The sequence below is a fragment of the Thamnophis elegans genome, chromosome 10, assembly GCF_009769535.1.
Source record: "Thamnophis elegans isolate rThaEle1 chromosome 10, rThaEle1.pri, whole genome shotgun sequence".
Lineage (NCBI taxonomy): Eukaryota > Metazoa > Chordata > Lepidosauria > Squamata > Colubridae > Thamnophis > Thamnophis elegans.
The window spans coordinates 17913904-17940615 of NC_045550.1; the positions used below are offsets into that span (position 1 = coordinate 17913904).

At 38.8% G+C, this 26712-nt stretch overlaps 1 protein-coding gene across 4 annotated transcripts in view; it reads left to right on the forward strand.

The window, feature by feature from the left end:
• Nucleotides 1-24804, forward strand: part of XPNPEP1 (X-prolyl aminopeptidase 1) — a 51711-nt gene extending 26907 nt beyond the window's left edge. For all 4 annotated transcript variants that reach the window (XM_032225039.1, XM_032225042.1, XM_032225041.1 and 1 more), the window contains 15 exons: nt 215-358; nt 672-767; nt 3350-3431; nt 4276-4486; nt 6015-6104; nt 6348-6398; nt 7803-7861; nt 9947-10024; nt 12739-12810; nt 15758-15818; nt 17476-17545; nt 19142-19315; nt 19871-19947; nt 20847-20945; nt 23169-24804. In XM_032225039.1, the coding sequence (XP_032080930.1) occupies nt 215-358; nt 672-767; nt 3350-3431; nt 4276-4486; nt 6015-6104; nt 6348-6398; nt 7803-7861; nt 9947-10024; nt 12739-12810; nt 15758-15818; nt 17476-17545; nt 19142-19315; nt 19871-19947; nt 20847-20945; nt 23169-23297 (1493 nt within the window). In that variant the 3' untranslated portion in view covers nt 23298-24804. The remainder of the gene's footprint in view (nt 1-214; nt 359-671; nt 768-3349; nt 3432-4275; nt 4487-6014; nt 6105-6347; nt 6399-7802; nt 7862-9946; nt 10025-12738; nt 12811-15757; nt 15819-17475; nt 17546-19141; nt 19316-19870; nt 19948-20846; nt 20946-23168) is intronic.
• Nucleotides 24805-26712: the final 1908 nt, after the last annotated feature.

The window sequence follows — 26712 nt, forward strand, 5'->3', positions numbered from 1 at the left end:
GGGGTGGGACAGATCCATTGGTTTGAGATGGTTTCTCAGGTAGCCTGGTCTCATGCCATGGAAGGCTTTACAGGTGATAACTGATACCTTGAATTGGGCCCAAAAGAAAACTGGCAACAATGCAGCTTGCGCAACAGCAGTGTTACATGGAGATTATGTATATGCATATCAGGAATGCATTATCTAACAGATGGTTTCTCTCTGCCTCTTTCAGACCAGTGGAAGAGAATGAACAAAGTTCTGAAATGTGCTGGCCATGTTCTTGTGCCAGTCAAAGACAATTTGATTGATGCCATATGGGCAGATCGGCAATCACGACCTTGTAAGCCTCTGATGACACTAGATCTTAGCTTCACAGGTAAGAGGAACCCAAATATGCTTGTGGATACAGCACTGAACATGGTTTTCTAACACGATACCCTACAAATTTTCTGATTTTTTTTAAGCCGGCATCTGGCAGGCATCAGGTCAGCAGGGTCCTTTTTAAATTTGATCTTGACCAGAGCACAGGAAATGGAAAGGGCTGGCATGAGATTTTGAAACCACTATTGTAACTTTAATATTTGCTAACTCACAGAGGTAATGCTACCCATTTGCAGCAAGGAAGTCCTTGGTTGTGCACTTGTCTGAATCCCAGTTTGGCTGAGCTCTAATTTGAATTGCTGTTGCAGGAATCAGTTGGAGAGAAAAAATTACAGTTCTGCGGGGCAAAATGACTGAGAGAAAGGCTCTCTGGTTTGTTGTCACAGCTTTGGATGATGTGGCTTGTGAGTATCAGTGTGAGCCATTCAACATTATTTTATTGCTATGTTGAGTGATTTTGGGGCATTGGCAGTGAAAATACGTCCAGCAATATGTCCAGCGTATTACTCTATTTTTTTCTTAGATCATGGTTTGCCTACTCACAGTTTGTTGGGAAAAAAAAGCATAATAGGCTAGACTTATAAAATATAGTGAGACTAAAGCAAAATTTATAAATCGCACAGCTGACTTTCTGTAACATCATAATCCCAGATCTAATGAACCACACTGGGATTTAGTACAGTGTTCTGTCCCCCCTTCACGGCTCTTAACAAACGGCAGACTGCATGCTCACGGGATGACCAACGGCAGCGCAGGATGCAATGGGTAGAAGAGTCTGAGGTGGAAGCGAGTTCGCAGGGTCGGAGTTCTTTACTTTACTCGGCAGGGCATCCGTCCTGGGACTCCACACCCCCTGAACGCACGCTATCTTATGCGAATGGGGTAACACGGCCGCACCAAAGTGCTGGTTGTCCGACTTGATCGTGCATTGCTGAGGGACGGCTGCAGTCCGCGCAACCCTTCTGTTCTTCTTGGGGCAGCTCCCTGCCAAATGTCCAAGATCCCCACAGTAAAAACACAATCCCTCTGCACGTCGTCTCTCCATCTCTGTCCGTGACACTCGAGGTCGGACAGCACTCAACTCCATGGGCTTCTCCCAGTCCACTGCAGTCCCTTGTTGAACCGGCATGCTGGTGGTCTCCTGGAATATATGGTGAGGCCTTCGCCTCTGCAGCCGGGCGTCTATCCAGAGGCACAGGTGGACCAACGCGTCGAACGTCGGTGGCCTGTCCACCCTTGCCAGTTCATCCTGCAAGGCCTCAGACAATCCATCCTGGAACGTGTCCATTATAGAGCCGAGGTGGCGCAGTGGTTAGGGTGCAGTACTGCAGGCCACTTCAGCTGACTGTTATCTGCAGTTCAGCGGTTCAAATCTCACCGGCTCAAGGTTGACTCAGCCTTCCATCCTTCCGAGGTGGGTGAAATGAGGACCAGACTGTGGGGGCAATATGCTGACTCTGTAAACCGCTTAGAGAGGGCTGAAAGCCCTATGAAGCGGTATATAAGTCTAACTGCTATTAGAGCTGGTTCATTCCATGTGGAATCCTGGCTACATAGCCTGAATTCAGACACATAGTCCTGCAATGAACCACGCCCGTGCTGCAGTGATTTCAAACTTCTGGCAGCTGTTTCCCCCTTGATCGGATCTTCAAACATCCGTTTGAAATACTGGCAGAAGCCCTGGAAGTCATCCAACAAAGGGCTCTGCTGAACTAATAAGGGGGTGGCCCAACGGGCAGCTGTTCCTGAGAGCAAACTGATCATGAATCCCACCTTCGTCCGATCAGTGGGAAAGTCCTCTGCTCTCAGGCTAATAAACAGCTGGCATTGTCCCAAGAATGCTGCAAACATGGCCAGACTCCCATCATATTTATCTGGCATGGCTACTGGGCACTTCCTCCTTGGCTGGGGGGGGGGGGTTGCAGCTCTCTGCAACTGTTGAATTTGATCCGACAACATTGCGATTTGCTGTGCCATTAATCTATTTTCAGCCATTAATTGTTCCATAATTACTGAGATTAAGGCTTGTCAGGCAGGAGTCAATCTGTTCTGTCCCCCCTTCACGGCTCTTAACAAACGGCAAGACAAATAAACTTAAAAGGAACTTTCTTTATCACTTCTCAGTTCAAACTGGCTTCAAGCCCAAAAATAACAGAAATACAGTCTCTTTCAAGCAGATAACAGAATACAAAACAACTCTTACAAGCAATGCACTTCTTCCAAAGTCTCCACGAATCAGGGTTACATGAAACACCAAAGCACTTATCCAAGTGTATCAAGCAATGTTGTACGAACCCAGGAACGCATGAAGGAACGTTGACTCCTGCGACTAGGGCGTGGCAGCATCCATCCTTTTATCTCCAAACCTGCCCCTAACAAGCCCCAGCTGCATAATGAATCTTGTATCCCGAAAAGACTCACAGCAGACATCTGCTGAGTCACAACAGTACAGTATGGAAATCTTGCTAGTCAGTAGCAATGCTTTTGAAATGCAAAGATCAGAGGAGTTAGCTGATCATTGCAATTAACAAGAAAGGAAATAAAGAAAGGTGGCTGGTGTTCCCAGTAATGTTAAGCATCTCAGCATTAGATGGGTGAAAAAGTCCTAACTCTTGAAGATAATTGGTACTTTCTTGGAGCTGCCACTCTTCCAAGACTCCCATACATAGCACTAACTGCAAAGCTGCATGTCTGCCTAAAGCAAAAGTGTCTTTTCTAGGGCTAAAGCTGTGGTCAGGTTTTGGGTGGGCTGCTATAAATCAGGATCCAGAAAGAAGGCCGGGTCAAAACTAAATATGTTGTCATTTGATTCTAATTTTCTGTACTAAACACAACTTGAAAGCAGTTTCCAGTGCAGCATAATAGTGCCATCTTGTGGCAGAAGCTGTGAAAGGATCCAGAAATTTTTATCTGGATGAGGATGTTGGTTAAAAGGTTGGTTGGATTTTAATTAAGGCAGTAACGCTGTCTTTTTATTGTGATACAGGGCTTTTTAATCTTAGAGGGTCTGATGTGGAATACAATCCAGTATTTTTTGCTTATGCTATCATAGGGATAGACACTATCAGGTAAGAAATATAGCTTTCTTATTTGTTTTACTAATATTTAGCCGTTTTTTTTAAAAAGTACATACAATCTTTAAAAACAAAGTGTTTGTATTAATACATATGTATTTCCAAATCAGCATCAATGGATATAATACATGATGCCTTTAAAGATCTTTAAACTACTTTATTTTATTTTTCGAAGCTCTTGATTGATTCCCTGTGATAATTTGTGCTTCATGTTTGTCTTAGATTTTATTAACAATAACATTATGAAGCTGTGGTGGCACAGTGGTTAGAATGCAATAAACTGCCCACAGCCAGGAGTTCAATTCTGGCTCAGCCTTCCATCCTTCCGAGGTCAGTAAAATGAGGACCCAGATTGTTGGAGGCAATATGCTGACTCTGTAAACCACTTAGAGAAGGCTATAAAGCATTGTGAAGCGGTATATAAGTCTAAATGTTATTGCTATTATCCGGCACCTCATAGATTTCATCATTTTTTTACTCAAACATTATTTATGTAGAAATATTGCATTAAAATTACCATACACCATTACATTGCTACTTGCTTTTAAAGTGCTTTAGGGAGAGTTGAACAGAATATTATGTATTGTATCAGAGTTTTATAACTGTTAAACTGTACAGAATATGATTTGGATATCATCCATATGTAATATTTCTTAAATTTATTTTTCTGAGAAGTATTATCTTAAGGACATTGTAGTAATTATCTTAATGAGCTTAACGACATCAAGATCATTAAGACTTTCCCAGTGACCCTTCATAAATGTAAAAACACAGTTGTCCCTCCTTTATTAAAGGGGCACTTTGTCATCCTTTGTTTCTTTCCCCACTCTTCTCTTAGGTTGTTTATTGATGGTAATCGCTTGGTAGACACAAATGTGAGAGAACATCTTTCCCTGGATTCTGCTCAGGACCCTGAATTGCATGTACAAGTGCTGCCGTACGATTCCATCCTCAATGTTCTGAAATCAATTTGTGAAACTCTCTCTCCACATGAAAAAGTTTGGCTCAGTGATAAAGCCAGCTATGCTCTAACTCAGGCCATTCCCAAGGTGTGTACATACTAACAGGCAATTTATGTCCGAAGCCAAGATCTCGGAAGCTGCTAGTGGTTTCTGGATAGATGAAATGACTAGTACGTTTAAAGAATTTATTCAAGAAATGTGTTGAATTAGAAAAAGACAGGCAGATTAGATTATCAGCATCTAGAGGGGGGAGGGAGGGAGAGGGGGAGGGAAAGAGAGAGAGAGAGAGAGAGAGAGAGACGCACACAGACTGTGTGTGTCTTGGATATTTATTTTATAATTCTGATAGAAAGGAAACTCAGCAGTCTAAAATTGCATTTGTCTGTTTTTGTTGCCATACTCTATCACTGACTCAGATTCAGTTTGCAACTGCCTTCCAAAACCCTTTTTACAAATACTCTTATCAATTTCCGTATTCTTGGTGCACTTGATTTCTTAAATCAGGACTCTCTTAAATGTCTTTTTCTTATCTTCAGCCCTTTTCTCTGATCTATGAACATAATTTTGATTCTCTTCATTACCTGTTTTACCCAACTGTTATCATTTGCAGATAGAAGAAGCATCCCCTCCACTTTTTCATTGTTACTAATGGAAAAATGTTACGTGATCAAGGTGTGAACCTGCTGATCCTTAACTTCAATGTTTACAGTTAATTAAGTAATGCTTACATTTAACTAGTTTGCTAATCAGAACATCATGGAAAGCTGTATTCAATGACTTCCTAAAATTAATTTATATTTGTAGATGTTCAACAAAGTTTCCTCACTTTTTAGAAAAAAGAAACAAGGTAACATTGATCTGGTAGTCTGTTATTCTGACAAAGGTTGGGAAAGTTTTTTTTTGAAACTAGCAATTCATTTATTTCATCTTCTATTCCATTATTACTTCTTCTTTGTATGGCTAGTTTTTTTTTTCCAGAATGCAAATGTTGATGTTTGCCATACATATTGCTAAATTGATGCAATATCAGAGACTATTTTCTTGATTAATCCATGCTGGTGCCTGGCAATTACCTTGGAGCTTCCTTTCCCCCCTCATTGAACACAGGGACAATTTTTTTTCTCCTGTAGTTGCCTGCCAGTTCTTTAGTATTTTTTGCAGATGATACATAAAGGTTTGGCAAGATCATTAGGAAGTTCCTTTCAGCAGCCTATTATGCAGTTCTTCTGACCTTGGGAATTTAATTTTTTGATTAAAAATGTATTCCCTTATCACGTCTTTCAGTTTCAAGCCTTATTATTGCTGTTTATTCTGCTGTTTACAATAATATCTCACACATGGGACAAATATGAGCCAAAATACTTTAATAGCTCCAACCTTTCTTGTCCTTTAGCATTTTGATGCTCTTGAGTTCTGGTTAAGAAGCATATAAATACAAAACAGATAAGAGTCTGGAAATGAGTAAATTAGCAGATTATGATCCAAGCACAGATATGATGTCAAAGAAAATGTAGTTTACTGTATTGACCATGCCATGCCACACCTGGACCATCAGGTACTTAGAGACCTGACCAAACTCTGGTTGTTGTTTTTTTTGGTTTTGTCCATGTTTTAGGATCACTGCTACCTCACTCCTTACACTCCCATCTGCATAGCAAAAGCTGTAAAGAATGTGGCGGAAGCTGAAGGCATGAGGAAGGCTCATGTAAGTGATCTGCCCAGAAAGTAAGCCATCCCCAAAAATATTGTAACACAGCAGCAGTCATGAGGTGACCACACTCGCCGTCTCCTGCACCTCAAAAATAATAAGGCCAGGCGCTTATTTCAAAAGTCAAAAGAAAATAAGAGCCTGTTTTATTTTCGGGGAAACACAGTATATGGGAAGCACTGGATGGATTCTTCCAAATTCTTCTACATTTTTAACTTTTATTTCTTCTTTTAATGACAGATTAAAGATGCTGTTGCATTGTGTGAGCTGTTTAATTGGCTGGAGAAGGAGGTACAGTTTTACAGACTTTTGTTATGAGAGGTGTATTACTTGGAGTGAACACTTACATGAATTGCATAACAGCATCATGGATCTAGGAAAAATATAGCCAACCTTGAGCCATGCAGGCTTTTATGGGTAATGACTAACGTGGGTCCTGAACGGAGGTGTAATGTGAGTCCAGAAGGGCCATCAAATTATGGGCCTACATTCTCTGGAGAAGCACAATCTGTTATCCTGCAATCAGTAAGTTTCTTAATAAGTAGCCACTCTGTCTTGTTTGGGTTGAGGCCATGCCTGCTTCTCCCCATTCATATCCTGAAGGCCTCCAGGCATTGTGTGTTCTGTTATCTTCCATTTGGCACAGAGTGAAGGTACGGGGCAGTGGTGGGTTTCAAATTTTTTTAGAACCTCTTCTGTAGGTGTGGCCTGCTTTGTGGGAGTGGCTTGCCGGCCATGTGACTGGGTGGGTGTGGCCAACTTGTAAAACTCACTTAACAACGCTCTTGCTTAGCAACCAAAATGTTGGCTCAGAAACTCTGGCATTTGAAGCATGCAAGTGTTAAAGCTGTCAAGCTACAAGACCCTTTCATCCCTAGCCCTTTAGAAAAAAAACCCCAGGGGTGTTCAGACTTGACAGCTTTAAGACTTGTGGATTTCAACTCCCATAATTCCTCCTCTTGCTCTTCATCTTGATGATGTGCGGATGGGCGGTGGGAGGGAGCTGGAACCGGTTCTAAAAGGCACTGTAGATTTGTGAAACCTCTTCTATATAAGAGGTTAGAACTGGCAGGAACCCACCCCTGGTATGGGGTATCACCTGAAAATTGATGCTACCTCACTGTGAACAGCGGGGTGACACTTCCAGTCTTTATATCCAGCTATGTAGGATGTTAAGGGTTGAGAAAATACCAAACTCTGGGACACAAGGAAATGAACAAGGAACTGTCCTCTCCCCTCCTTTCATCACCAACTGAATTTGCAATTCAGGAAAGAGTAGAAGGACTGTGAAATGGTGCTTCCAACTTCCAACTCTCATAGGTAGTGCCAAAGAATAATGTGATCAATAGTGTGTTGAAAGCCGCTCTATTACTACTACTAGTAGTGAAAGTTCAATAGGATAAAAATAGTCCTTCCTTCAAACCCTACCACAAGTCCTCTATGAGAGCAACCTATGAAATTTCTATTTCATTTCCAATACGGAAAGTTTCTGATTATGTTATTGAGATATATTCTTCATAACTGATGCATAGACATTTTGTAATTATCAGTCCACCTATTGAATGCTAGTATGTAATGGAGGGAAGCTAACAATGACATATCAGAAAAAATGTAGGTATGCAGAAAATTTTAAAAAGTCTGACTGAGGCTATTCTATTTTATTGATTTAATACAACTTTGTCTGCTGCTTGCCAGGTTCCCAAGGGCAACATTACGGAAATCATAGCAGCAGATAAAGCAGAAGAATTTCGTAGGTAAGAAAAAAAAGACTAACGTGGGATGTCCTGGGTTACTGCACTCCAGATTCAGCAAATTGTTGAGATGACAATTTGTGTAGATGATTCAACATGCTAAAAATGAAAACATTTGCATATGCCAAAAAAATGAAATTGTTCTTTTAAAAATAAGCCACGAAATCTCATGAGCTTTCATGTGAGAGCAGATATATTATACCATTTGGCTGTCTTTCAAAATTTTAGCCATTTTTAATTTTAGTAATTATAATGTTTTGAGGACTGTAAATTCAACCCTACCATACTTTTAAGACAAAATTAATAAACGTGCATATATAAGAGCCGAGGTGGCGCAGTGGTTAAATGCAGCACTGCAGGCTACTTCAGTTCTGCAGTTCGGCTGTTCAAATCTTACCGGCTCAAGGTTGACTCAGCCTTCCATCCTTCCGAGGTGGGTAAAATGAGGACCCGGATTGTTGGGGGCAATATGTTGACTCTGTAAACCGCTTAGAGAGGGCTGAAAGCCCTATGAAGCGGTATATAAGTCTAACTGCTATAACCTATTCTGAAGCACTCCAGCTAACATTTACGTAATGAACCACAGTGGTGTTGTGGTCTGCCTGCAGCCTGCAGAGCTGGCAGCACAGTCCGACAGCGAGGAGGATGGGGAGGGACATGGGCCAGTCCTGGAGTCTGGGATAGGCTCGGATGAGGGCTCTGTGTCAGAGGCTGAGAGAGAGCCAGGGCCATCTGGGAGTTATGTGCTGCCTCCGGAGCCTCCAGAGTCAGACATCAGCGAGACAGAGAAACAGGCTCCTCCTGTTCCCAGTGTGTGCATGCGCAGAGCTGCCAGGAGGCAAGAACAGTTAAGACAAAAAGGACAACTCGGGAGCAAGGTTTGGAGGTGATTGGCCCCTCCCATAGGACAAAAAGGAGGAGTAAAGATATGTGAGCTTTTGCAGGAAGCAACTTGGTTCATACTGGTCAGTTTACCTTCTGAAGCTCCGTTTTGACTCTTTGCTCCATGTGGCCTTGCCAACCTAACTGCCAAGTAAGTCTTAGGCAGTGTTTCCAGGAAGATAAAGGTGGGTGCTTATCAGTCTTATCCCGAAAGACTTTGGCAGCTACTGTAGAACTCTTTACAACTATTTGGGATTCATTATGGGCTGTGAATGAACATAATTCAAAGCCTTTGAAATAAAAAGACGATTTTGGGGAGTATGCGTGTGCTTTTTACTGAATCAGGAAGCCTAGGTCAGAACAGATGGTGCAGTGGTTAGAGTGCAGTACTGCAGGCTATTTCTCCTGCCTGCTGCCTGCCTGTAATTTGGCAGTTCAAATCTTACCAGACTCAAGGTTGACTCAGCCTTCCATCCTTCTGAGGTAGGTAAAATGAGGATCCAGATTGTTGGGGGAAATATGCTGACTCTGTAAACCGCTTAGAGAGGTCTGTAAAGCACTGTGAAGCAGTATATAAGTCTAAATGCTTTTGCTAGTGCTATTGTTTATTGTTAGTGGATGGAGACCCTAACAGGATCATTAGTCTAGCACCTAATTCCAGCTTCCTTTCAGCTTTCCAAACTTTGGTTGATTTCTTATCTATTATTAATCTAGAGCAGTGGTTTTCAATCTTTTCTTCACCATGAATCCCCTTTAAATACCTTTTGTGTTCACCGATCATGGCCACGGACCCCCCAAGTCTTAAGATTTAAATCATAACATTTCTTCAATCCTTCACAGACCCTCTGTGAAATATCATGGTTCCCCCCAGGGGTCTGCGGACCACAGGTTGAGAACCACTGTTATAGAGTAAGCTGAACAGGTCTTGGCTTGCATGACTAAGTGGTTAGGTTCCACATCTCCAGAATCTACATCACCTCACTGAATTGGACTAGGGAAAGATGATGACTTTGGTTGGCCTCTGTTTCTTAGTATTCAGAGTTGTGTACCTTCTCCTTCTTCTTAGCATTTCAAATCCTACCCAGCAAAGGGGGGATGACAAATGACCAAAAGAGAAGAGGCAACTGAAGAAAATACCGCTAGGAAAAATCTCTTGTGATTTGGGTTTTTTTTGTTTTTTTAAAATGAAATATTTGTCTTTTTCAGGCAGCAAGAGAACTTTGTTGACTTGAGCTTTGCTACCATTTCAAGTACAGGCCCAAATGGTGCTATCATTCACTACAAGTAAGAGCAATAAAAGTCCTTGCACTTAACTGCTGATTGTGTAATCAAAAAGACATCTAGCATTATAGTATCTAGCAGCTTAGTTCAAATTAAGGGATAAATTGATTACTATTTGATTGTGACAAGCAAACCTTTTCCTTGAATTCCAACTCATCAAATATTGTCCTTATGTCATTTTAGGCTTCTTAGACCTGGAATGATAATCTCCATTGATGGTAGCATTATTCTAGTTTCTGGCTGTTTAATTTATGTGGGGATTAGAGAATTAGAATCTTTATACTGCCTTAGTCTCCCTCTATACCTATTTGTGGGAGAAGCAACAAAGAAGAATCTGCCTTGCGCCACGACCAGTCAGAAGTAGAAGCTGGCTTTTAAGATTTTGTTGCTTTCTCTTCTGGCTATTTGTGTGTTCAAAATTATTACTGAGAAACTGTCAAAATGGAATCCTTGTGATTGTTGCCATAGAAGTACAAAATGTGAGCAGAGGCTTATCCCTGTTGCCAAGGACTGCATGACTTAAAATTTGGAAAACTGCCCTTTTAAAAGAAGTCTTAAAAATAGCTTCAGTGAACAACTGAACCTTGGTCAGAGTACTTGCTGTAGAATAGAAACTAAAATAGATTTAAATGATGGTTAAAGATAAAGGAAAAGGAATTGCCACAGCTAGGCAGCTTCCTCCATATTTATCTATTTTTTGAAAGTATGTATTACATGATAGTTCAATCCAAGGAATTAAGTCAATATTTATTTTGATGTTTACAGCTTTCCATCTCCCATCTCATCATAGCGATTCTGGGTAACTAACAACAGATAAAAACACTATATAAAATAACAACTAAATATAAATATAGAAAATCTATAATAAGTGCTGAGATAAAAAAACACATCTGATAAACTATGAACATCCCACAGGTTCCAGCTAATCTAAATTCCAGTGCCCGGGAACAAATCCAACTCTTTAAAGCTCTTTGGAAAGCTGACAGAGTCAGGGCTAATCTAATCTTGGAAGATAAGATGTTCCGAAGGGCAAGTGCCTTGACAGAAGAATCTCACTTTCTGGGTCCCACAAATGATATTCTTCCAATAGATGAAACTTACAGAATTTCCTGCCTGATTGAAGGGGATTGGTAGAAAGGAACAGAGAGATTTACCATATAACTAATAAATTTACAAACATTGTACTAATAATCTGACTCCATGCTGCAAAAGACTTTATAGATGATAATATCACCTTGAGTTGATCCAGAAGCATATTGGGAGTCAGTGCAGTGCAGTACAGGACATATAAAATAAATACATCAAAGTGAGCCCATAGCTGCTCATGCCAATGCATTCTAAACCAGCTGAAGCTTCCAAATGTTGTTCAAGAACAGCCACATGTGGACAGCCTTGCAATAATTCTGTAATGATATGTGGGAATGTTTTTAAGGGACCAGCTGATAAGACACTGCCCAGGGTGAGGAGCTCTCAATGCGTAATGGGTAAAGAAAGAAACTTTAAAAGGATCTGCCCTAATATATCAGACTGTTAAAAGTGATGATAGGAATTTGAATTTTAAGACTTGTAAGAGTCTATTAATGTGGCCTGAGAATAAAATGGAATTAGGTCACCTGATTATATTTCTTGTTTGGTTTACCTGGGAGACCAACAAATTTATTCAGGAAGTGACCAAGCCATGCTCAATTGACTAGTGCCTCTTAGGTCAGAAAATGATGTAATTAGTGCCAAAGAAAAAGTGTTAAAACTCTCCTAGCCACAGTTTCCATGTGTTCCTCTAAGAACAAGTCAAGGAGGAATCCCAAATTGTGACCTTTTCCATTTGGGGTGAGCAAGTGGAAAATCACCAGATTTAAGGACCCTCAAATTCAATGTCACTCAGTCTTGTTAAGGATTGACCTAAAAGCCTGCAGTTCCCCATTTGGCCCCCTCAGCTTGCAGATACCAAGACAATGCATCCATAACCTCACTTGGTTAGAAATGGACAGCTGGTATCATCAGCATACTGATCATAGTTCACCTGAGACATTAGATAACCTTCCAAAAACTTCATATAGTTTTAAAGTGAAATAGACATACAACTGAACTCTGAGGTACCTCACACAGAGGGAAGAGATCAAGGAGAATAGGATAGATGTACCAGATCCATCCTGTTCCTGCCAGACGTTATCCACAAGAGCAATCAATGTTGTTTAATAAGCAAGATCTGAAACCTGACTAAAGCGGTTAAGATAATTTACTTCCTCTGGGGTTTCCTGATGATGTATGCCAATGATTCTATCAACTATCTTTCCCCAAAAGAAAAAGTTGTAGACAGGATGGAGGTTACCAATGTGGTTGAGTTCAGTGATGGTTTCTTAAGGATGATGTTAACCATTATCTTAATTAACATCAGCAGGACAAGTTTCTTCCTCAATGAAGCAGGTGGGTACTGCATGATAATAGCTACTGTACCACCTCTGTCCTGAGTTTTGGTTAATGCCAGGTTTCTGAGAGAGAACAGCCCGTCCAAGCCACCCAGGTTTTGGTTAAACATGAACTTCATAGATACCTTCATAGATTATATGTAACAGACGAACCAAATGTGTTATTGTTAAACATTATTCATGCATGGCAAAGTTAATCATCTAACTGTATAATGTAAGCAATAGCTTCATAAACTGCATTCCTGAAACAGGATGTTGACACATTAAATTTGTATTATTATTATTGAATAGGCCTTCTCCTGAAACAAATAGAACTTTGTCATTGAATGAGATCTATCTCTTGGATTCTGGTGCTCAATACAAGTAAGTGGGTTATTATACCTGCAGCTTATGCTTCTATTTCTATTTCAAACCAATAAACCTAGGACAATAACTCCCTTTTCTTATCTATATTATGTAGGGATAAACCCTTTAAATCATCTCAGATTTGTTCTAAAGAACCATAGTAAAAGAATAATAAGTACAATTATTGTTATTCTGACAAGGTTGGGAAAGGGTTTTTTTGAAACTAGCAATTCATTTATTTCATCTTCTATTCCATTATGACTTCTTTGTATGGATGCTGGACTTGAACTCCAATGGCTGGGCAATTAATATTTTATTACAGTTTTTGTCAGAATGCAAATGTTGATGTTTGCCTTACCAGAATATTGCTAAATTGATACAATATCAGAGACTATTTTTTCTGAACATATGTTTCCTGCAAATAAAGAATAATAAAACATTGCAGTGGGCAAAATATCAGAATAACATTATTTGCTTAAGTTTAGCTTAAGGGATGCTTAAGAGGTAGAGTAAGGCGATTAATGAAAAACATAATCAAACTTGGCAGAGAAGATAAATTTTTATTGAAGCTTATGGCAGCCTTATTAAATTAAAATTTGTTTTTATTTTACCTTTGCTTTCCTTACGATGGATCAAGTTTGAAATAGGATTTGCTTCCTGTCTAGATGTTGCCATTCAGAGGACCCTAATTCCTAGGATAACATATCGAAGTTTTAATGATGTTAGTTTGATGGAAAAATATAAATTTGTTAAAGATCATTAAAGGCTAGAATAGCTATAGCACTTACTTATATACCGCTTCACTGTGCTTTACAGCCCTCTCCGGGGGCTGCGGTGGGTCACACAGTAATACGCTGGGCCTGTGTACCACTGAGATTGGCGGCTCCATTCTTGTGATTGAATACACCACGTAGGGACAAGAAAGAAGCCTCTCCTGATTGCCTACCCACACTCAGGCATCCTGGGGGTAAAGATAACACCGCCCAAAAAATTCCTTTCACAGAGGCAGCCAGCCACCTCAGTGATCCCTGGCTAACATGTGCCATATGCTAAAAAATAAAAATAAATTAAAAAAAAACCCCACAGCCCTCTCTAAGCAGTTTACAGTCAACATATTGCCCCAAAAATCTAGGTCCATATTTTACTGATCTCAGAAGGGTGGAAGGATGAGTCAACCTTGAGTCTGTCAAGATTGAACTGCTGGCAGTTGACAAAATTAGCCTGCAATCCTGCATTCTGCTGGATTTGTGGATGCTTCATCACTGAAGGTTTTTAAGAAGACAGTCACTTTTCTGAAATGCTCCTGCTTGAGCAGGGGCTTGGACTAGAGGACCTCCAAGGTCCCTTCCAGCTCTATTCTGATTCTGAGTATTTTGGAAAGATTTAATAGAGATTTAAACTGTTTTAGTCAATATTGAAGAATGTTGCAGGCCTGACCTGATCTTCAGGAGAAAATTGTTTCTTCAGAATTTTGGCATTTTTGCTTGCCAACATTCTTAAGCAGGCCTTTGAATGGGAACTGTGTGAATGTTCTTTGATAAGACATACAATGGGATCTTTCTCTTCTCAGGCAGTCTAATTATTGGTTCCTTCAGATTTACAAAGAGAAGCAGCCACTTGAGAATAATGAGTTATCCATCCATAATATTTTCCAAGCTTTAAGGACAGCAGAACTGAACTAGCTGTGGTTGCAAAGTTAATGGAAGGACTTTTCAGGTCAAGTCATGACCTGAGCGGGGCAGAGTGCCTGGAACTCTGAATATAACCAACTTGGGAAAAAATCTTATTTCACTCTATAGTCCATCAATGTTAATGAAGTGGTAAATGCACTGAAATAATTTAAATCCACACGTTTTATGCTGAACTGTGTATAACCTATAAAACAGCCTTTCCAGCATCTTACTTCCCAAATAGGTTGCTTACAGTCCTCAGAATCTGCATTGAGTCTGCAGACTGCCAGTCTTAGATTGGCAGGGCATACAGAACATATGAGATTAGTAAAAGCTTCTGAAGAATCAGATATGAATGGAAAAAACCAAATTTTTCAAAGTTGTAGTTTTAAATTTTTAAAATGTGTTTAAAATTAATTTGTATCATCATGTAGCTGAAATATTTGTGAACCTGTAGGGTATCTCAGAATTCTGAAGAAACATTGTAGTTTAGGAGTTTGAAGATCATCTATTAATATGTGCTGAAAATCAATACTGCTGCAGTTATTTTTTTCTATCTTGCTATTCCACCTTCTGTGTTTATATTTTATGCTATCTTGAAGGTCTGCCAGGCATATTTCAAGTTATAAATCGAAATGATTCAAGGATATTGACTAGATTTGCATATTGTGCCAAGCCATAATGCTATTTGTTTGTTTTAGCTTAGTATGTTTCAAAAATCCATTCATTGTTGTTTGTAATGCCTGTTATACAATTTAGCATGTTGTCTGATACGAGTTGCATGACAGGTAACAAAGCCCAATTAAAACAAATTGTGCTTCATTAAAGGTAGGAACATAGCCATATGAAAAAAATAAAGTTAATAACAGTAATGCAAAGTAGAAAAAATAAGCATGATATCAGCATGACAGTCTCTATTGATTATTTGTTCATTCTGCCATTTGGTAGACAAATTCTACATTTTAGTTTCCAGAGGAAGTCTGATGCACAGAGTTCCTTTATGAATAATCTTATTCAAACTCTAAAATGCTGAAGGAGAGCCAATGGTCTTTCAGTGTCTCTGTGAGATAATTTCATTGTATAGAACTACTTCTCAGTAATGAAAAGGCCTCTTATTCGGGCAAGCAGTGGCTATTCTTCTGGAATCTTACTCATTCTACAAAACTGTTTGAAAACGTCCACAAAATACATTCTTCCTTCACTGGGTTATTAGTTATTAGAATTTGAACCTGGGTTTTTATCTTATAATATTGGAAACATCTTTTTTAGAAGTTCTTTTTGTTCTTTTTTTGAAGGGATGGAACTACAGATGTGACAAGGACTATGCATTTTGGTACCCCATTGATGTACGAAAAGGTATACAAAATATTTTTCTCCTCTAATTGCCTTTCTCAAGCAGCCTTTAATCAGTAAACATTCTAGGTTACATCATTTGCTAGATTGCATTCATTTAATGTATGGAACTGAAAATCAAATCTGATGATATGAATTGTCCCTTAAATGTTATAGGTAATATATCCAACTTTAGGGATCCAAAGCCATTCATCCTCATGGACGGCAGCTTCCATAAGGAAGGAGTGATTCTTTGAAAGATATCTGAGAGTGGAAACCATTAAACTAGGGAAACAGCAAACAAGTAACTCCATATAGAGTTAAGATGGCATTTTGTGCACTCCCAAGTCCTCCTATAGCTAGCTAGTTTGTATATCATGTATCCTCTACTGTAAGTTTTTCCAAATCATATGTACAAGTGCATCCTTTTCCAGCATTTCTGCATTATCCCACCTTTGTCTGGGTATATAGTTGATTGGTAGAGTTACAGGTCCCTAGCTATTGTGTTGCCCAGCTGGTGTGTTTATTATCCTACTGTATCTTCTGTAGCATCACTGAATATAAGCTGTACATAGCTTTTATCCATAGGTAGTTGAAATTTACCTTTTATTTTGATCAGTTTCATCTTATTGATCTTGTCAGTATAATTGGTCCATGATTTCTTCTGAAGTTAACTCAAATATTTGGACAAATGACTGAAGATGAAGAAAAAAGAAAGAAAAAGAAGAAAAAAATCCTATTTTTTCAACAATGTAACTAGAGTTCAGTGTTGGGAAAAAATAATGATCCAAAAGCAAAATCAGCATACATCAACTTGTTTCCAGGTTTTTTTGGTCCTTTTCAATAGTTATTAAGCCAATTATTTTTGCACCTACTTTGAAGACATGCATCAAGTTAGATAGGGCTTCATTTTTCTAATTAAAAAAAGCTACCCTATTTTTAAATTTATTTTTAAGTTAATACATAGAATGCTATTCTTTTGGTGTGAGCAACATTGTACAAATCAAGTAAAAAAGTACGTAGTGAGTAAAGAAAATTGAAGGAAGGTAACAAGAAGAAATACATCTAAAAGTAGTTTATACACACTTAATTTATTATATCTCTGTATCTTTTTAGCTACTTGCTTTCTCCTTATCCATATAGCATCTTAAACTTCTCGTTTCTCTTTTTTGAGGAACTCATCAACTCCAACTAATCATGACTGCCTTAGTCATGACTGCCTTTCCTCTCAACCCATTCATTCTTTGCAATTAGTACCTCATTCATTCTCTCTGCATCCTCAAATCACTTCAAGGTACTTTGGCATTAGTCACCTATTTCCCAAACCAATGCATCATTCCCCACATCTCTAAAATTGAGAAGCATGTGCAGTGTATTAGCATAGCTTAATAATTTTCTTCTGGTCAATGACAGAAATTCTTAATTCAAATATATAGCAGATCCAGGGAGAACATTTATGGCAAGTCCTTGTAAAGACTGATTGTATGAAAGCTGGATCTATTAGCCTACAATCTCCATCTCTATTAGTTTTAAAGAGATTTGTGGATTATACTGCTCCTTATTATCCATATGTCAAATATGTTGACAGATATCAGTCCAGAAATGTATATAAATGGTCCAAGCCACAAATGACTAGACATTTTTTTATTTGCTGTGTTTACTGTGTTTTCTTTCTTTGCAGGAGTGTTTTACCTATGTCCTGAAGGGCCACATAGCAGTCAGTGCAGCCATATTTCCCAATGGAACCAAAGGTTTGGGTTAAATTTTTTTTCACTATCTTCTATTAAAGTGATCAGCAGCAGCTGTGGTGATGTCATTTTCATTAATCGGAATTGGAAGGACATATTTAGGAGATTGAAAGTGTAGACCAGGGATCCCCAAACTTGGCAACTTTAAGACTTGTGGACTTCAACTCGCAGAATTCTCCAGCCAGCAGAGCTGGATGGAGAATTCTGAGAGTTGACGTCACCAAAACGTAAAGTTGCCAAGTTCTCTGGTGTAGACTGTGTTAGTAGAGTTAAGTTCACATCCTGAGTGGCTTTGAGTAGCTCAGCTCTTAATGATTCACTTGGTGACATTGAGTCTCCTGTTGTATAGCATGGTGCACCCCCTCTTTGTATTAGCCAATATTTTTTCTATGTCAGAATGGATTGACTGTATTAAAATATGAACTAGGGTTTACAAACAATAATACCTCACCAGATTGTTACAGAAGCTTTTAGCTGAAGTGAACATTGTATGTTGCACTTTCAGTATGTTATAGTTGAAATGTTAATGAAGTAAACTTTTTTCTTCATTATTTTGTACCAATGTGCAATCCTTATTGTGGGTTTGGAACTTCTCTGGATCATGCAAGTTTTCCAAATTCAATTCTTTAAACTAAAAATAATTTGTGACATGGTATGGCCATTTTTTAAAATCTCTGGTACTAAATTCAGAGTATCACAAATTTATTTTCTGTTCAGATAATTAATATAGGGAAAATCATTAGATTATCACTAATTACTTTAGAGCCGTGATGGCGAACCTATGGCACGTGTGCCACAGGTGGCATGCGGAGCCATTTCTGAGGGCACCCAAGAGGTTGCCCTGTCAGCTCCAGTGCACATGCACATGCTGGTCACCTGATTTTCGGCCTTGATTTTCAGCCGTTTTTCCCCCTCCAGAGGCTTCCCTAAAGCCTCCGGAGACGAAAAACTACCCAACACACAAACCGGAAGTTCAGAAACGGATTTCTAGTTTGAGCATTGGGCTATTTTTCACCTTCTGGAGGCTTCAGGGAAGCCTCCTGAAGCCTCCGGTGGGCAAAAAACGGTCCAACGGGCAACCCATAAGTCTGTTCCCGAACTTCCGGTTTGCATGTTGGGCCATTATTTGCCCTCCCCAGATTCCTAGAAAGCCTCTGGAGCCTGGGGAGTGCAAAAAAAATGGACCTACCAGGTCTATCGGAAGTCGGAAAATGGGCCATTTCCGGCCTCCAGAGTGCATCTAGGGTGGCGGGAATGGTATTTTTGTTCTCCCCAGGCTCCAAGAAAGTCGTGTACACATGCATGCGCAGGGGGCATGCCACGGGGGCATCAAATTATGGGGGTGGGCATCCAAGTGCATGCAATAGTGCATGTATATGTGCTTTTGGCACCCGACGCAACAAAGATTTGCCATCACTGCTTTAGAGAATTAATTTATGGAAAAATCAGTAGATATAATGGTCAAATAAGCAGATCCCAGAGGAGAAACAAAACCATTTGCTATTACAATCTTCTTGATTAGAGTTAAAATATTACTAGAAAAAAGAATAGTTTGGAGTGTTATATTTCTATCTTGGTAACTTCTGTATTGGTATATAGGTCATCTCCTGGATTCCTTTGCTCGCTCTGCATTGTGGGATCATGGCTTAGATTACTTGCATGGTACAGGTCATGGAGTTGGTGCCTTCCTCAATGTCCATGAAGGTCCATGTGGCATTAGCTACAAAACATTTGCAGATGAACCTCTGGAAGCTGGAATGATTGTTTCTGATGGTAACATATCCCTGTTGATTGTTATATAATTTGGGCAAATTATTTTGCTTTTTTTTTTTTTTACTCTTGGAATATTTGTATAAGAATGTTTAACCCTTACATACTGTTTTGTTCCACATATTTTATAGGGAAAAACATGAATGCAGTGATATTTCCTCAAAAAGTAAACAAGAATAATGCAATTATCAGACTATCTTGTATTTTTAAAGTGTTTTCAACTATTCAGACTTTTTTCTACATGCTATATCTCAATAATCTCTAAAATAGTTCTGTAAGGTTAATTATTCAGTTTCTAACAAGGGGCATCTCAAAAATATTTTCTTAGATTAGATGACAGAGGGTTACCATTGATTTATCTACCCATCTTGTATACAGCAAGGCCTGACGTGATACTGTGTTCACTAGACATAGCACACTTTTTAAAAATTAACTAAATGAAATTTGAGAAGCTGTTGGCTAATAAATTCTTGAGCATTTCTTATTTGTGAGAGGTTTGCTTTTATTTATGAGAGTTTTATTCTAAATGTTTTTTTCCCCTTAATTGTGTCTCTATAGAACCTGGTTATTATGAAGATGGCTCCTTTGGGATCCGGATTGAAAATGTTGTCATTGTTGTTCCAGCTAAAACAAAGGTGATTGATACTTCAGCATATCCAGGATATGATTTTTATGTGCAATGCCTCCCTGATAATATATTTAGAAGTTTAATCCAAAATAAATAAGCCCTTTAATGCAGGAGTCCCCAACCCCCGGTTCCTCGAACAACACCAGTCTATGGAATGCCAGAAACCAGGCTGCGCAAACAAGCGGGATATAGGCAGCACAAAAACCACATCCTGTCTGGTCCCCAGAAAACTTCTCTCCACATAACCGGTCCCTAGTGCCCTAAAGGTTGGGGGAGGGGGAGGGAGGCATTGCTTTAATGTAACAGTATATAGTTCCCAGCATATGGCTCAGAACACAACTCCCTCTGGAAGGCACAACATGAGGGCTTCGGAAACCAATTGCATTTGAACATCCTCTTTGATGCCTATTAAGTTTCAATCTTTTTATTTAAGAAAATTAATGAGCAATTGCCATAGGTTGGCTTAGGAGATAAAAATGGTAGCCATCTATAGTCTCATGCATTAAGAACATGCAAAGTAAGCTGAGCTGAGACTGAAGCAGGTCATAAAAAACTATCAAAACTGGTTTTGAACCTGGCATGATAACCATTTTGTGAGAGCACCCTAACATGACCCGGTATGCTCACCAATTCACAGAGTTTGACTATTCATCTTACCTAATTGCTGACAAAACCCATACATTTTACATTTGATCAGAGCAGAAATATTCATTTCACTATGCCTACATACTTCCATGCTAGATTCCTTGGTTGGCAATTTTTTAACAAGTAGGGAACTTTGTTAAAGTTTGTTTTAAGGTTTATTTCTTTAGAACAGAGCAAGACACTCTGGCAATTATGCATACATATATCTGTTCCTCTTGATGTGAAGAGGACTAAGACTAAGTAGCACTTTCTTTTTCACAGTATAACTTCAGCAACAGAGGAAGTTTGACGTTTGAACCATTGACCCTAGTCCCAATCCAAACAAAAATGATACTTGTTCACTTACTGACTCAAAGAGAGGTAAGATAGGTAATAAAATGCATTATGGTTTATTTGGAAGCTTTTATTCTGAACTTTAAAATCAAATCAAAATGACAATATTTATTTCTTATTTACTGCCAACTTATCTCAGTCAGTTCTGTTATAAAACGATGATAAAATAAATAACACCAGAGGTATTTGGAGATGGAGTTCAAGATGTTTGGCTAGGAGAATCTCCTAATTCACCAAGATTTCAAAATATAATGTATCACATTTATTGTACAAGAAGATAGCCCTGACCTTAAACAGACCAACTCAAAGTTGATTAGATAAATACTCTATTATCTGTTCTCAATGAATTTAAGGTGGTTTTAACCATGTGTAGTTGCGCATGCATACATACAAACTCTTAAAATCACCTTACGTTACTGGTACCACATGATATATTTTCCTGCCTTTCTACACTTTTCAAGCACACAAAATAAACACAAGATATACAAATTTAAAACAAAGATTAAAATTATTTATTAAATTTATATGCAAGTTATAAGAGATACTTTTAGCTACTATCGTTTATTGTATAGTAGTGGTTTCCAGATACTTTGTCCAAACTCAGATTCAAGTTATAAAACTTACCAAACATAATGTAACTATCATGCAATATACACACTTGCTGAACTACCAAGGAAGTGTTAGACAACTGCAAAGATGCTGTTAATACCGGTACCTACTAAAGGCCAGGAAAAAGTTGGAAATGTTAATAAGGAACTGCAGAGTCATATTTGGGGAGGGTTTATGCAGTGAGTAGATTTATTTATGGATAACAGCCACAGAAAGTTTGCCACTAGCACTGAAACTTTAGCAAGATGAAAGCTATGAATTGTAACGTAGTAGAAAAGAATGCAATTCCTTGATGGAGTTAACATTGTTATCATGTGCTCCATTTATATCTTACTATAATGACCTGGATTTCCTAAGCATGTAATCAGGACATTCTTTAAAGATAGAGATTATAAGCTTCTTCCAGAATGAAATATATCTTGATCCATCTCCCTAAAAGCCTATTAATATTACTACTACTACTGGGAGCATTGAGCACCCAGTGAACAAAACAACAACAAATTGTGCAGATGATTCTAATGGATAACAATTTTTGAAAGTAAAGAAAGTGATTAGGAGCCTGAACAATCCCTAATTATTACATAGCAAACACTGGCAAGTTTAAATCTCAAAACCAAAATAAAATAAGCTAGTCTTCTATATATTGTATATGTTATGCATTTAATTTATGGGATCTGTGCTGCACCATTCACACATATGGAAGTGTGTTTTAGAGAGTTTATTAATATTCCCCAGCAGTTTCCCTCACCTGGCCTCAGAACTGTCCCAAATAAATCCAGCCACAAGTAGACCAAGATTAATTCACAAGGCAATGGCCAATAATCCATAAAACAATAAAAAGTTTTCCAACAAGTCTACCAAACAAACTTTAATCCACCAGAAAAATCTAAAGTACATATATGAGATCCACTTGGCAAGGTGTTCAGAGTGTCCAAGGCACCAAGTCAAGTTGGAAGCATGACAAATACACAACCAAACAGGTTCCCAGCTACGCCTCCCTCTGCCTGCCGTGATAAATAGCTTTCTGGTGCAGCCCATCAAGAGGGGCGGGGCTTCCTCCCAAGTAATCTGGCAGATCTCCTTTCCTCTTGTCTTTTCTCTGTCCTGTGTGCTCTTAGATCGACAGCCGAAGGCAGTTCCTCCTAGTCCTCTTGACCTGTAAACTATCCCCAGCTGAAGCCCACTGTAAATCTCTGTTGGCCAGCAGTACAGAGTCATTAATTAACCTAGTTCCTTACATGCTAGGAATGAGCTCATCCTCCCTCAAGCCAGCCTCTAAGGAAGAGTCAGAGGAGTTATCCAAGAGAGACATCACAGGAGCAGATAAAAGAAATCTAACAAATGCATACATACATATTTGGACAAATAGATTGCAAAATCATGAGTCATGCAATGAAGTCTCACATTTCTGTCAAATTTCTTAACATTATATCCTACAATTCCCTATCTAGTTGTTCCTGTCCTCTGATACCGGGTTGCCTCCTAGATCTGTATGGCCCCTCTCTACCATTGTTTAGAAGGGCTGTGGAGAGCCGGTTTTTCACCCAAATCTTTGATGAAGCAGAAGTCCCTTCCCTTTACTTTGCTTGGCATTTTTAAATCTTTCTTTTAGACAGTTTCTTTATTTTTCTCCCCTTTTAGTGTGACTGGCTGAATGACTACCACAGAAAATGCAGAGAAGTGATTGGACCAGAACTTGAACGACAAGGAAGGCATGAAGCCCTTCAGTGGCTCATTAGAGAAACAGAGCCAATCTCTCAAACACACTAACGGCATATTTCTATTTATGGATGTAATTCCTTTTTAAAAATACATGTTCAGGACTGCTTTGGCTTTACAATAATGATTTGGGGAAAGGCATGAATTTTTTAAAAGAATAATTATCAAGACAAATAGAAGAGGAATAATGGGAAAGATAGAGGGTGAAAGACTTTATTCCCCTGTGATGTTCTCTCTGTTTTCTTTCTTTTTGATAACGAACAAAATTAAATTCAGAGCTGTGAAATCTGTGTCTTAAAACAATGAGATGGTTTAGTGGGAAAGAACACATGGCGGTGAAGCTAATCTCTGGATCAGATTGATCAATCTGCTTGTATAAACAATGAAAATAAGAAAACTTGCTATAATGTGAATGGCAATTTTGGTGGCAATTTTCTCAAATGTTAAGGAAGAATGGTATTGCATCAGAGGTACACATATCTGCTAAAATTAGTGCCTGCATAGGTTTAGGTTTCTTGAAAAATAGAATTTCTCATAACTGTTCCTGAGATATTTTAGCATCTGGCTTTGCTGTATCTCACACTTCAGAAAGGCAACTAGTCACTGCATATTTATCCTTCAGTAAAGGAAGTGCCAAGCAAATCACTGCATTTCTGGAGCATTGATCACAGATCATAAACCATCCAGTGCATGCAGGCTGTATCCCTATGCCTGTCTTCTCTGAACTAAGTCCATTGCATTCAGGGTTTTTTTATTGCAAGACTCTTAGGACTGCAGCCTCGGCAGAATATGTCTTGATAGCCTCATGCCATCTCAACTAACTCAGCAATTTATTTTCAGCAGATACAAATAATAAATGGAGCAATCTGCTATTGAGTAATGCCAATTGGGGATAGGGCGGTATTTCCAACCCCCACTTTTTTCTTAGTACATCAAAAATTCTAATACTCTTTTTGAACACAGATAACAATATCCACCTTGCTGAAGCATGCAATAGAACACAACGGAATTTTCTCATAAGTATGTATTTGGGTTCCAAATGTGTGTAATTAGTAAACATAGTATAAACAAATGTAAGGATCTTTTGAATGTTTGAACAAATTCTTTATGGGCGTTATTTTTAGTCTGCAAAGAGCTCCAAGGTTTACAGGTGTTGACTCTTTATTGAAAAGTTTAGTCCAACATTTTTGTGCTTGCCTGGAGTCAATAGAATATTGAATCTCTTTGATTAAAGTAGATTATACTTTTCTTGAGGTATTTCAAAGCATGAGAAAGGTGCTGGGCAAAACTTAGTACATGTTATTTTGGGGCTACTCTATATGCAATTCTGTGCACTAAGAGCATCCTGGATCTGCAGAAATAGTTCCAGAGAGAGACTCAGATTGCCTATTTCTATTGGGTATACTGGAAATGATAAAAGTTATCACTTTTTATGTGTCCTAGATCGGGGAAGAGTCACTAGTACAACTTGTGCATGTTTTAAAGCACACTTTTCTGTGGAGGACTGTGTTAACATTCAAGTGTATCAATTAATTAAAAACACAAATTCTAAATAGTACAAGTTTGTTAATGTGGTTGCATATAGGATGACTTCTAGAACACTAACATGAAGTATTTGAATTTTAAGAGACATCTAAGGGACTGTTGTAAGAAAAATAGTTGCTTTACTTCAATCTGCACTCCCATACCCCACCTCAAAATAATTGGGAGAGTTTTAGGCATCACACTTTTGAAAATGATTCAGAAAAACTGGGGCAGGTTTAGACAAGGACAATTAGGGCATTAAAAGTTTTTAAACTAAATTCTATTGAAAGGGTTCGCTTGGAATAGGACACCATAATATTCTAGAAATACTTGAAAAATATTGTACCGAAGAAAAAGACATGTTCTCTATCAATCAAGGATGTAGAATATGAATAATGGAGAACATGTCTTGATTTTCTTCTGCATAATATTTTTCAAGTATTTCTATGTAGGTTACTAGACTCATAGGAAAAATTTCCTAACACTTAGTGGTACTAATTCTTAGAAATGACAAATTCCCCTTCACTAGATCTTTACTAAGTTCCCTTCACTAACCAACCATTGGTCAGGGATTTACTGAGGAAGGAATAATTTGGATTCCTTTACGGAGCAGTGGTTTGGCTTCAATGGCCAAAATGACCTTCCCTGATCTGATTCCAATCACGGTGCATTCAAAGCAAAGCATGAATTACTGTGCAGTGAGATGAGTGGCAAATTAATTTAACAAACAAATAATAAAAAACAAGGTAAGCCAATATAAATTTTAAAGCTCCCAAAAGTGTTTGTATCCCTGTATCTCTTTATCTTAATATATCAGAAACACGCTGTTGCAAAAAAGGATGGTGAAAAATCTGGCACACATTAACAGTAGAAAAGCACCATTAAAAGGTGATTTCATTTACTTGTGCTGCTTTCCTACTTTTCTCAAAAGAATTCATGTTGTTGGGAAAATTCGTCCACATTTTCTTCACTGTTCCACTGAAAAAGATAAGCTGCAAAAAGCACATGTCTAATGAAGCTCAGAGAGATCTTCACAGCTTGATGCACCAAGCATTTTGTGTAGTTGGCAGTAATTACTTTAAAAAGCACCTTGCATCACTGAAACAATGTGACTAGTAAGCATGGAGGGAATGCATGAATGTGAACGTTCAAGGTGGCGCAGTGGTTAAAGTGCAGTACTGCAAGCCACTTCAGCTGACTGCTAACTGCAGTTCGGTGGTTCAAATCTCACCGGCTCAAAGGTTGACTCAGCCTTCCATCCTTCCGAGGTGGGTAAAATGAGGACCCAGACTGTGGGGGCAATATGCTGACTCTGTAAACCGCTTAGAGAGGGCTGAAAGCCCTATGAAGCGGGATATAAATCGAACTGCTATTGCTATTGCTATTGTTGAATTGTTTTACATCATCTGACAGCCTGATAGCACTAGTGATGGGCCAAATAGTCTTTTGCACATAGTCTGAGTATACACACAAGCTTTCTCCATTGCTTCTGCTATTTCCACTTGAAAAAAATGCCATCTGCATATGCACAGCACATGTGCAAAAACTGCTTATTAGAGGTATCAGTCAAGGCTGTGAAAAACACAACCCAAGAGGGTATATTGTTCCAGTGGGACAGCTTCAAAGGGATACTTTGCAGAAATCCTTGAAGCAAAGTCCCTCTTTGTAGCTTTTCATGGGCCTGCTGATGACTATATCATATCTTCACCTGTAAGCAGGTGGTCTCATACCACTGAGTCAACCCTTCTTTCACCAGGCAATATGACAATATACCTGAACAAAGCAAGCATTGTCTTAAAGCAAGGCTACAGACGAAGAGTATGAAGGCAAATGCTTGAGTCATAATTAATCAGAACCAGAAGTGGCACTAATCTGCCTGTCGGTTCTGCTTTATCTTGTCCCAGTCCTGTTCTGGGTGATCTGAAGATCATTAAATACATAT